At 43.9% G+C, this 11,639-nt stretch overlaps 1 protein-coding gene across 4 annotated transcripts in view; it reads left to right on the forward strand.

The window, feature by feature from the left end:
- ankrd44 (ankyrin repeat domain 44) overlaps positions 1–11,639 on the forward strand; it is an 82,821-nt gene that overhangs the window by 61,390 nt on the left and 9,792 nt on the right. For all 4 annotated transcript variants that reach the window (XM_088352615.1, XM_088352618.1, XM_088352617.1 and 1 more), the window contains exons 22-25: positions 4,233–4,320; positions 7,096–7,179; positions 10,816–10,961; positions 11,048–11,130. In XM_088352615.1, coding sequence (XP_088208741.1) covers positions 4,233–4,320; positions 7,096–7,179; positions 10,816–10,961; positions 11,048–11,130 — 401 coding nt within the window. The remainder of the gene's footprint in view (positions 1–4,232; positions 4,321–7,095; positions 7,180–10,815; positions 10,962–11,047; positions 11,131–11,639) is intronic.

Genomic DNA, 11,639 nt, shown 5'->3' on the forward strand with positions numbered 1-11,639 from the left:
ACAGTCAGAAAGACAGAGAGAGTCAGAGAGAGACTGGGAGAAACAGTCAGAAAGACAGAGAGAGTCAGAGAGAGACTGGGAGAAACAGTCAGAAAGACAGAGAGAGTCAGAGAGAGACTGGGAGAAACAGTCAGAAAGACAGAGAGAGTCAGAGAGAGACTGGGAGAAACAGTCAGAAAGACAGAGAGAGTCAGAGAGAGACTGGGAGAAACAGTCAGAAAGACAGAGAGAGTCAGAGAGAGACTGGGAGAAACAGTCAGAAAGACAGAGAGAGTCAGAGAGAGACTGGGAGAAACAGTCAGAAAGACAGAGAGAGTCAGAGAGAGACTGGGAGAAACAGTCAGAAAGACAGAGAGAGTCAGAGAGAGACTGGGAGAAACAGTCAGAAAGACAGAGAGAGTCAGAGAGAGACTGGGAGAAACAGTCAGAAAGACAGAGAGAGTCAGAGAGAGACTGGGAGAAACAGTCAGAAAGACAGAGAGAGTCAGAGAGAGACTGGGAGAAACAGTCAGAAAGACAGAGAGAGTCAGAGAGAGACTGGGAGAAACAGTCAGAAAGACAGAGAGAGTCAGAGAGAGACTGGGAGAAACAGTCAGAAAGACAGAGAGAGTCAGAGAGAGACTGGGAGAAACAGTCAGAAAGACAGAGAGAGTCAGAGAGAGACTGGGAGAAACAGTCAGAAAGACAGAGAGAGTCAGAGAGAGACTGGGAGAAACAGTCAGAAAGACAGAGAGAGTCAGAGAGAGACTGGGAGAAACAGTCAGAAAGACAGAGAGAGTCAGAGAGAGACTGGGAGAAACAGTCAGAAAGACAGAGAGAGTCAGAGAGAGACTGGGAGAAACAGTCAGAAAGACAGAGAGAGTCAGAGAGAGACTGGGAGAAACAGTCAGAAAGACAGAGAGAGTCAGAGAGAGACTGGGAGAAACAGTCAGAAAGACAGAGAGAGTCAGAGAGAGACTGGGAGAAACAGTCAGAAAGACAGAGAGAGTCAGAGAGAGACTGGGAGAAACAGTCAGAAAGACAGAGAGAGTCAGAGAGAGACTGGGAGAAACAGTCAGAAAGACAGAGAGAGTCAGAGAGAGACTGGGAGAAACAGTCAGAAAGACAGAGAGAGTCAGAGAGAGACTGGGAGAAACAGTCAGAAAGACAGAGAGAGTCAGAGAGAGACTGGGAGAAACAGTCAGAAAGACAGAGAGAGTCAGAGAGAGACTGGGAGAAACAGTCAGAAAGACAGAGAGAGTCAGAGAGAGACTGGGAGAAACAGTCAGAAAGACAGAGAGAGTCAGAGAGAGACTGGGAGAAACAGTCAGAAAGACAGAGAGAGTCAGAGAGAGACTGGGAGAAACAGTCAGAAAGACAGAGAGAGTCAGAGAGAGACTGGGAGAAACAGTCAGAAAGACAGAGAGAGTCAGAGAGAGACTGGGAGAAACAGTCAGAAAGACAGAGAGAGTCAGAGAGAGACTGGGAGAAACAGTCAGAAAGACAGAGAGAGTCAGAGAGAGACTGGGAGAAACAGTCAGAAAGACAGAGAGAGTCAGAGAGAGACTGGGAGAAACAGTCAGAAAGACAGAGAGAGTCAGAGAGAGACTGGGAGAAACAGTCAGAAAGACAGAGAGAGTCAGAGAGAGACTGGGAGAAACAGTCAGAAAGACAGAGAGAGTCAGAGAGAGACTGGGAGAAACAGTCAGAAAGACAGAGAGAGTCAGAGAGAGACTGGGAGAAACAGTCAGAAAGACAGAGAGAGTCAGAGAGAGACTGGGAGAAACAGTCAGAAAGACAGAGAGAGTCAGAGAGAGACTGGGAGAAACAGTCAGAAAGACAGAGAGAGTCAGAGAGAGACTGGGAGAAACAGTCAGAAAGACAGAGAGAGTCAGAGAGAGACTGGGAGAAACAGTCAGAAAGACAGAGAGAGTCAGAGAGAGACTGGGAGAAACAGTCAGAAAGACAGAGAGAGTCAGAGAGAGACTGGGAGAAACAGTCAGAAAGACAGAGAGAGTCAGAGAGAGACTGGGAGAAACAGTCAGAAAGACAGAGAGAGTCAGAGAGACTGGGAGAAACAGTCAGAAAGACAGAGAGAGTCAGAGAGACTGGGAGAAACAGTCAGAAAGACAGAGAGAGTCAGAGAGACTGGGAGAAACAGTCAGAAAGACAGAGAGAGTCAGAGAGACTGGGAGAAACAGTCAGAAAGACAGAGAGAGTCAGAGAGATAGAGACTGGGAGAAACAGTCAGAAAGACAGAGAGAGTCAGAGAGAGACTGGGAGAAACAGTCAGAAAGACAGAGAGAGTCAGAGAGAGACTGGGAGAAACAGTCAGAAAGACAGAGAGAGTCAGAGAGAGACTGGGAGAAACAGTCAGAAAGACAGAGAGAGTCAGAGAGAGACTGGGAGAAACAGTCAGAAAGACAGAGAGAGTCAGAGAGAGACTGGGAGAAACAGTCAGAAAGACAGAGAGAGTCAGAGAGAGACTGGGAGAAACAGTCAGAAAGACAGAGAGAGTCAGAGAGAGACTGGGAGAAACAGTCAGAAAGACAGAGAGAGTCAGAGAGAGACTGGGAGAAACAGTCAGAAAGACAGAGAGAGTCAGAGAGAGACTGGGAGAAACAGTCAGAAAGACAGAGAGAGTCAGAGAGAGACTGGGAGAAACAGTCAGAAAGACAGAGAGAGTCAGAGAGACTGGGAGAAACAGTCAGAAAGACAGAGAGAGTCAGAGAGATAGAGACTGGGAGAAACAGTCAGAAAGACAGAGACTGGCAAAAAGAGAGAGAGTCAGAAAGACAGAGACTGGCAAAAAGAGAGAGAGTCAGAAAGACAGAGACTGGCAAAAAGAGAGAGAGTCAGAAAGACGGAGAAACAGAGAAACTGGGAGAAAGAGAGAGTCAGAAAGACGGAGAAACAGAGAAACTGGGAGAAAGAGAGAGTCAGAAAGACGGAGAAAGAGAGAGACTGGGAGAAAGAGAGAGTCAGAAAGACGGAGAGAGAGAGAGACTGGGAGAAAGAGAGAGTCAGAAAGACGGAGAGAGAGAGAGACTGGGAGAAAGTGAGAGAGAGAGTCAGAAAGACAGAGAAATGGAGAGACTGGGAGAAACAGAAAGAGAGAGAGAGTCAGAACGACAGAGAAAGGGAGAAACAGAAAGAGAGAAAGAGAAAAAAGAGGAAAAGAGATGAAGCAAAACAGCTCCAGCGTCTCAATAAGTGTCACCTGACTTTGGCAAAATCAAGCTGACCCATTTCAAAGTGTAGCCTGTTTTTCTCTTGTCTCGCTGGCCGGATGAAAGCCCTTGGCGGGCCTGATCCGGCCCGCGGGCCGCCTGATCTAGACCATTGGTGGAAAGATCTGAAAAATGCTGTGCACAAACGCTTACCATCCAACCTTTAGTAGCTTCAGCTTTTTTTGTAAGGAAGAATTGGCAAATTTTCTGTTTGAAATAGAGGTGGCACAAAGTCTCAACTCAAAGGGGGCCACTATTTTTGCAATGCCTTATTTTCAATTTTTTATTTGTTGGCACTATCTCCAGTAAAGAAAAGAAGTATTTGAACACCCTGCTATTTTGCTATTTCTCCCACTTAGAAATCTTGGAGGGCTCTGAAATTTTCATTCCAGGTGCATGTCCACTGTGAGAGAGATAAACTAAAAAGAAAAATCCAGAAATCACAATGCATGATTTTTTAACGATTTATTTGTGTGATATAGCTGCAAAGAAGTATTTGAACACCCTGCCATTTTGCCATGTCTCCCACTTAGAAATCATGGAGGGGTCTGAAATTGTTATTCTAGGTGAATGTCCACTGTGAGAGAGATAAACTAAAAAGAAAAATCCAGAAATCACAATGCATGATTTTTTAACGATTTATTTGTGTGATACAGCTGCAAATACGTATTTGAACACCCTGCCATTTTGCTATTTCTCCCACTTAGAAATCATGGAGGGGTCTGAAATTTTCATCGTAGGTTGATGTCCTCTGTGAAAGAGATAAACTAAAAAGAAAAATCCAGAAATCACAATGCATGATTTTTTAACAATTTATTTGTGTGATATAGCTGCAAAAGTATTTGAACACCTGAGAAAACCAATGTTAATATTTGGTGCGGTAGCCTTTGTTTGCATGTTGATTCTTAGAACATATTTTGAGTATTCTATAACGTTATAACCCACAAATATGGCAATAAGTTTCAAGGGGTGTGGGGGTCATTACTTTTGCAATACCCCTCCTTCCAATCTGTGTGTCCTCAGGTCACGAGGCCTGCGTCGAGGTTCTGTTGGAGCAGAAAGGCTGCCGCTGCATCGAAGGGAACCCGTTTACGCCACTGCACTGCGCCGTGTAAGTAAGCTGCCCTTCAATTGTTTACCGCAATGTTCGTACGGGTGCTCGAAATCCTTGAAAATGCTGGAATTTTAACCTCTCTGTTCCAGAGACGGAAAAGAGCTTGGTTTTTGGGTGTAGTGCTTAAAAATGACGCTGACGCTGCTCTCATGCGTCTTCGCTTTGCCAGTGCAGTTTTCTTCCTTTTGATTAACAGTAGCTGGCGGTAGTTTGTACGGTACTGTTTTATGAAGCGTCACCACTTCCTTTGTTTTAGCGAATTCGGTCCCGCCTAGGAAAGACGGAGAAAGACAGAGACTTGGAGAAAGAGAGAGTCAGAAAGACAGAAAGAGAGAGACTGGGAGAAACCGAGAGAGTCAGAAAAACAGAGAAAGAGAGAGACTGGGAGAAACAGAGAGAGTCAGAAAGACAGAGAAAGAGAGAGACTGGGATAAACGGAAAGAAAGAGAAAGAAAAAAATGAGGAAGAGAGATAAAGCAAAACAGCTCTACCTTCTTAGTGAGTGTCACCTGACTTTGGCAAAATCAAGCCGACCTGTTTCAAAGTGTAGCCTGTTACAGGGTTTGTACGGGTGCTCGAAATCCTTGGAAATGCTTGAATTTTAACCTCTCGATTCCAGGGTCGGAAAAGAGCTCTGTTTTCGGGTGGAGTGCTTAAAAATGACGCTGACGCTGCCATCATGCGGATTTTGCTTTGCCTGTGCATTTCTTCCTTTTCATTAACGGTAGCTAGCGGTAGTTTGTACGGTACTGTTCTATAAAGCGTCACCACTTCCTTTGTTTTAGCGAATTTGGTCCCACCTAGGAATTACATCCAAATTTGTAAATATACCTCCGAATTTGAAGTGTATCTTAATGCTATTGTATTCTGAGACAATTATATCTACTTTCCAGTAAATCTCAACTGCCATGTTCTTCCTCAGGAACCCAAAATAAGAAAATTTTCAAATAATTACAAAAACCCCCCTGCAAAACAGGAAAATTATGAAATAGAAACCTTGATTTATTCATTTATTACTCAATATTACTCAAAACCAAGATTAATTTACAGGTTCAAGTATTTTTTACACAAAAAAAAATACTGTACTTAATACACATTTTTTCACAAATAACTTGTGTACTGTCAAAGAACTGGGGGCCACTTGTTAAAAGAAAACTCTCAGGGGGCCTGACTAGTAGATTAAAGAGGAAGAATAAAAAAAGAGAGGTACAGAAAGAGAGAAAAAAGGGGGGAGAGAGAAAGAAGCAGTGAAAGGGAGAGAGGGAAAGAAGAAAGAGAAAAAAAGATAGAAAGAAAGAAAGAGAGGAAGAAAGAGAGAGAGAGAGAGAGAGACTGGGGGGAACGGGAAGAGAGAGAGAGTCAGAAAGACAGAGAGAGAGAGATTGGGGGAACGGGAAGAGAGAGAGAGTCAGAAAGACAGAGAGAGAGACTGGGGGAACGGGAAGAGTCAGAAAGACAGAGAGAGAGAGAGAGAGACTGGGGGAACGGGAAGAGAGAGAGAGTCAGAAAGACAGAGAGAGAGAGAGAGAGAGAGAGAGAGACTGGGGGAACGGGAAGAGAGAGAGAGAGAGAGTCAGAAAGACAGAGAGAGAGAGAGAGTGAGAGACTGGGGGGAACAGGAAGAGAAAAAGAGTCAGAAAGAGAGAGACAGAGAGAGAGAGCGAGAGAGAGACTGGGGGAACGGGAAGAGAGAGAGAGTCAGAAAGACAGAGAGAGAGAGAGAGACTGGGGGAACGGGAAGAGAGAGTCAGAAAGACAGAGAGAGACTGGGGGAACGGGAAGAGAGAGTCAGAAAGACAGAGAGAGAGAGAGAGAGTGGGGGAACGGGAAGAGAGAGTCAGAAAGACAGAGAGAGACTGGGGGAACGGGAAGAGAGAGTCAGAAAGACAGAGAGAGAGAGAGACTGGGGGAACGGGAAGAGAGAGAGAGAGTCAGAAAGACAGAGAGAGAGAGAGAGTGAGAGACTGGGGGGAACAGGAAGAGAAAAAGAGTCAGAAAGAGAGAGACAGAGAGAGAGAGCGAGAGAGAGACTGGGGGAACGGGAAGAGAGAGAGAGTCAGAAAGACAGAGAGAGAGAGAGAGACTGGGGGAACGGGAAGAGAGAGTCAGAAAGACAGAGAAAGACTGGGGGAACGGGAAGAGAGAGTCAGAAAGACAGAGAGAGAGAGAGACTGGGGGAACGGGAAGAGAGAGAGAGAGTCAGAAAGACAAAGAGAGAGAGAGAGATTGGGGGGAACTGGAAGAGAAAAAGAGTCAGAAAGAGAGAGAGAGAGACTGGGGGGAACGGGAAGAGAGAGAGAGAGTCAGAAAGACAGAGAGAGAGAGAGACTGGGGGGAACGGGAAGAGAGAGAGAGAGAGATAGAGAGAGACTGGGGGAACGGGAAGAGAGAGAGTCAGAAAGACAGAGAGAGAGAGAGAAAGAAAGACTGGGGGAACGGCAAGAGAGAGAGAGTCAGAAAGACAGAGAGAGAGAGAGAGACTGGGGGAACGGGAAGAGAGAGAGAGAGAGAGTCAGAAAGACAGAGAGAGAGAGACTGAGAGAGAGACTGAGAGAGAGACAGAGACAGAGAGTGATATACTGGGGGGAACGGGAAGAGAGAAAGAAAGACGTTTCTCTACCCTGTGGCCCCCAAGCTCTAATGAACTCTAGTCTTTCTACCTGCCGGCGCCCCATGGAGGACGACGGTGTTCCGTATCCTAGCAACAAAAAAAGATGGCTCCCTTCTTTTACATGTTCCCCATGAAACGGAAGTGTTTTTCCGCCTAAACAGGATAAAGGATCACGAGGCCTGCGCCGCTTTACTGCTGGAGGCCATGGGATCCGACATCACCGGCTGCAAGGATGCCAAGGACAGGTTGGTGTCTCCGTTCAATATATAAAAGATACGTATTGTAAACTCCGGACAACAGAAAGTACCTGATCCAAAGCCGCATGCTTCAATATAAGAAGGAAACTCCATTATCCCCTTGTAGGAACCGCACCTGATTATAGTTAGATTTTTCATCATAAATCTTTTAAGAGCATCAGAATATGAAACAAATATATGTTAAAGTTTTATTAAGAATTAAAGAAATGATAAAAATATTCATTTACCTTTTTGCCTGGCGTTTATTGAAAAACTGATCCAATGACGTCTGCTTTTGACAAGCAGTCAAAAATGCACGACTTGTCAAGACTTTTTCCGGGTGATTCCCTTCCAAGAAATCCGGGACTTCATGGAACTTTGCTAAAATGTCTTCCTCTCTGCCATCTTGATGGAAACCCTGACTGAGCAAGTCGGAATTGAAAATGTTTTTTCCGGCCCCGACTTGCTCAGTCAACTTCTTGTGACTTATCTCCTGACTCCCGCCAGATGTCTTCTCCACAATAAGCTACTGTCAGCTCAGGGCTGCTGACTTACAGTTAATCCACAACAATGGTCATTGTCTCTGAACTCTGAATTGTGACTGTGACACGAAGAGCATGCTGGGATAACACATGCAGGCTGGGTTAACCAGGCCGATTTGAAGCGGAAGCGAGTTTGTTTACATTCGAGAAACTCACGGAATCGGCCTTTATTCGGCCACATCCAACTTCCCATCAACTATAGCGATCTTCGTAGTCCCTGCTGATAAAACAAAGCCCAGAAAAAGATGCTGCCACCACGATGTTTGACAGTGGGGGTGGGATTACTTTTTGCTACTCTTCCATAGAGGGCAGATTTATTGAGAGCAAGACTAATAGTTGTCTTATGCACACGTTGTATTACCTCAGCTGTGTTAGCTTATAGGTCATCCAATGTAATCATGGGCCTCTTAGTTGCTTCTCTGATTAGTTTCCTCCCTGTTTAGATCGAAAATTTAGAGCGGGGGTGGGGAACCTATGGCTTTTTTCATGAGTACATATGGCTCGTAGCTCAAATCCAGCTTGTGCAAACTTCCTCTGCAGCGATCCAAGTCTGATTAGCTCAAAGTTGAGTTTGGTGCGTGCTAAGCTGAATCGAAGTTGTTCGGTCCAGTATATAAAAAGCACAGTCTCGAACACAGTTTACAGTCACGGTTCGCAACAACATACCCCGTTTTGGCTGTTTGTTGCTAATGAATCCTTTATATGGAAACTTATTAAATAATATATGTTCACTGTTGAGACACTTTGATAAAAACCCACAGAACAAACTGAAACGCCAGTCAAGCCCACGGAGCAATTTTATTGGGTGAGCAGTAGGGGTGGCCCCGGATTCCTGCACACATAGCACACTCCCCACTCTCGTCCACTGCGCTGAAGGGAAACCTACTCAACTTTTCCTTTGCAGTTTTTTGTGACATTATCCCAAATGAACTCTGCTTGCACCTTGTTTTGAAACCATAATTTACAAATAAAGGAGCCTCAACGATCTTTAGTATCTGTGGGAGAAGGTTTTTTAGGAAAAAAGCATGATTCGAAATGTTAAAGGGGAGGTGTCAACGCCAAATACAAAAGTAAATGTTTGAAGTGTCGGAGATTTTTTCAAGCAAAGCGTTAACAAAAAAAGCTAAATCAATTAATTTCAGCAGGCTGACGCGCCAGTAGCTAAAAGTACAATTCGGGTCATTATGTCCACGATGATTTTGTTTACTTTCCTTTTACTCTGTATTTTTTCTCGGTTGTTTTTTATTTAAGTATCGGTGTGGGAGATTAACAAGGGGGAGGTTGTTGTGGATTAACTGTAAGTCATTCGAGCTGACAACAGACATCTGGCAGGATGTTATGAGATAATGTTGATACAAGAAATCACAAGTTCTTGACTAAGCGAGCCGATTCCGAGAAAAAAATACTTTCGATTCCGAGAAAAATATCACGTGATCTTGTTGAACACGGTACAAAAAGCCCAGCATCTCTTGGACAAATTGAATGTTGCTAAACGAATGCAGTAAATAGGGTTCCCTTTCTGCCATATTTCTGTCTCTGCATATATTTTGGGGCAAGGCCCAACAAGGTCCTCTCCAAAAGTTTCAAGTGGTATATATATTTTGCTATGTAATATATATGTTGTGGCCCTCTTTCATTCTATTTCCCCTTCTTTTCCTTATTCTCATTCTTTTTTTCCTTTCCTATCTATCTCACACTCTCCCTCTCTCCATTTTTTCCATTCTTTTTTATTTATCTCTTTCTGGCTTTCTTATTCTTTCATTCTATCTTTTTCCGTTTCCTTTCTTTCCCCTGCTCTTTCTCTCTCTCTCTTGCTCTATTTTATTCCATCTTTCATTATTTCTCTTTCTGGCTTTCTCTTCTTTCTTATGGTCTTTCATTCTGTCATTCTATCTTTTTCTGTTTCCTTTCTTTTTTCCTGCTCTTTCCCTTTCTCTTGCTCCACTTTATTCCATCTTTATTTCTCTCTTTCTGGCTTCCTCTCTCTTTCTTATTCTCTATCATTCTATCTTTTTCCCTTTCCTCTCTTTAACCCACTCTTTCCCTCTTTCTTGCTCCATTTTATTCTATATCTCTTTATTTCTCTATTTCTGACTTTCTCTCTTTTCTTTCTTTTTCTCTTTCATTCTTTCTTTTTGTTTCCTTTCTTTTTTCCTGCTCTTTCCCTTTTTCACCCTTTTATTCCATCTTTATTTTTCTTTCTGGCTTCCTCTCTCTTTCTTATTCTCTTTCATTCTATCATTCTATCTTTTTCCCTTTCCTCTCTTTCTCCCTGTCAAAAAAAAAGAAGTAATATTTTGTTAGTATGGCCGCAAGGGTCAAAAAGCTTCCCAGGTTTCGAAGGATGACCAGGTTTTGGTAGGTCTGCAATGGTTTTATTCCCCCCTCCATTTTGATTTTATTGTTCTAGGACACAGGTGTCAAACAGGGGGCCCGCGGGCCAGATCAGGCCCACTAAGGGATTGAATCCGGCTCGCGAGACAACACTCAGAGAAGCGCAAGAGAAAAACAAGCTGCAGGTTGAAATATGTCAACTTGACGTTGCCAAAGGCAGGTGTCTCTCACAAAGACACTGTACTTGTATTTATTTCTCTCTCTCTCTCTCTTTCTTTTTCTCTTTCTCTTTTCCACCCCTTTTCTCCCACTCTCCCTCTCTCTCTCTCTCTCCTTTTCTCTTCCTCTGTTGCTCTTTGTCTCTTTCTCTCTCTGTGTCTTTTAACCTCTTTTGCTCTAACTTCCTTTTTTCCTTTTCTCTCTTTTCTCTTTCTCTCTTCCTACCCTTTGCACTTTCTTTTCTCTTTTCTCTCCTTCTGTCTTTCTATTTCTCTTTGGATTTTTTTCTTCCTCTCCCTTTCTTTTCCCCCCCTCTCTCGCGACTTTTTATCTTTTGTTTCTCCCTCTCTCTCTTTTTCTTTCTTTGTCCCACCCTCTCTCCTTTTCCCTCCCTCTTTTTCTTTCTCTTGAATCTACTAGTCCGGCCCCCGACAGAATGTTTGTTCTATCGTGTGGCCCCCGAGTTCAAATGAGTTTGACACCCCTGTTCTAGGAGATGTATAAACACATTTCCTCGGTAATCTGGGTATTGACCTGGTCTCCCTCTCAGGACCCCCCTCCACGCCGCAGCCTTCTCGGGTGACGCGGACTGCGTGCAGCTGCTGCTTTCTCACCACGCGGCAACGGACGTTGTAGACTTCTGGGGCCGCACGCCGCCCATGATGGCCGCCCTGAGGGGCCGCAAAGGGGCCCTCGGTACGCGTCTTTTCACATTTGGCGCTTTGGTGAGAAAAAAAAAGGCTCCGGTTTTGCTGACTCGTGTTCTCGTTCGGCCGGTCTAGAACTTCTGCTCAACAGCGCCACCGACTGCCTGCATTACGTCGACAGAGACGGCAACACCGCCCTGCATCTGGCTTGTAAGAATGTGAGTGTCCACAAGGGGGAGCTCTTCTTGACTATTTGGAGTCTGGGGGCCACATTGGGTTCAAAAAGGGCCCTGTCCTGGAGACAGATCCATTACTGAGCTTGCTTTCATTAATTTGGGTTTGAAACACTCCCGATTATTATATATTAGGTCCCTGTTTTAAGCAGTACTTTTGATTGTATGTGTGTAGTATTTTTGCAGTCAGATTTTGGTGTATTTTTATAGACATTTTGTAGTTTTCTAGAATTTTTGTAGTAATTCTGCAGTATTTCTGTAGTACTTCTGTATTTTGACGTTAGTAGTATTTTCTTAGTATTATTTCTGTAGTAGTATTTAAGATTTTTCGAGTATTTCTATAGACGTTTTGTAGTTTTCTAGGATTTTTGTAGTATTTCCTTTGTAGTATTTTTGTAGTACTTCTGTCGTTTTATTTTAGTAGTATTTTCTTAGTATTATTTCTGTAGTAGTATTTAAGATTTTTGGAGTATTTCTATAGACGTTTTGTAGTT

The sequence above is a fragment of the Urocampus carinirostris genome, chromosome 14 (genome assembly GCF_059441175.1).
Source record: "Urocampus carinirostris isolate Australia breed hairy pipefish chromosome 14, RoL_Ucar_1.0, whole genome shotgun sequence".
NCBI lineage: Eukaryota > Metazoa > Chordata > Actinopteri > Syngnathiformes > Syngnathidae > Urocampus > Urocampus carinirostris.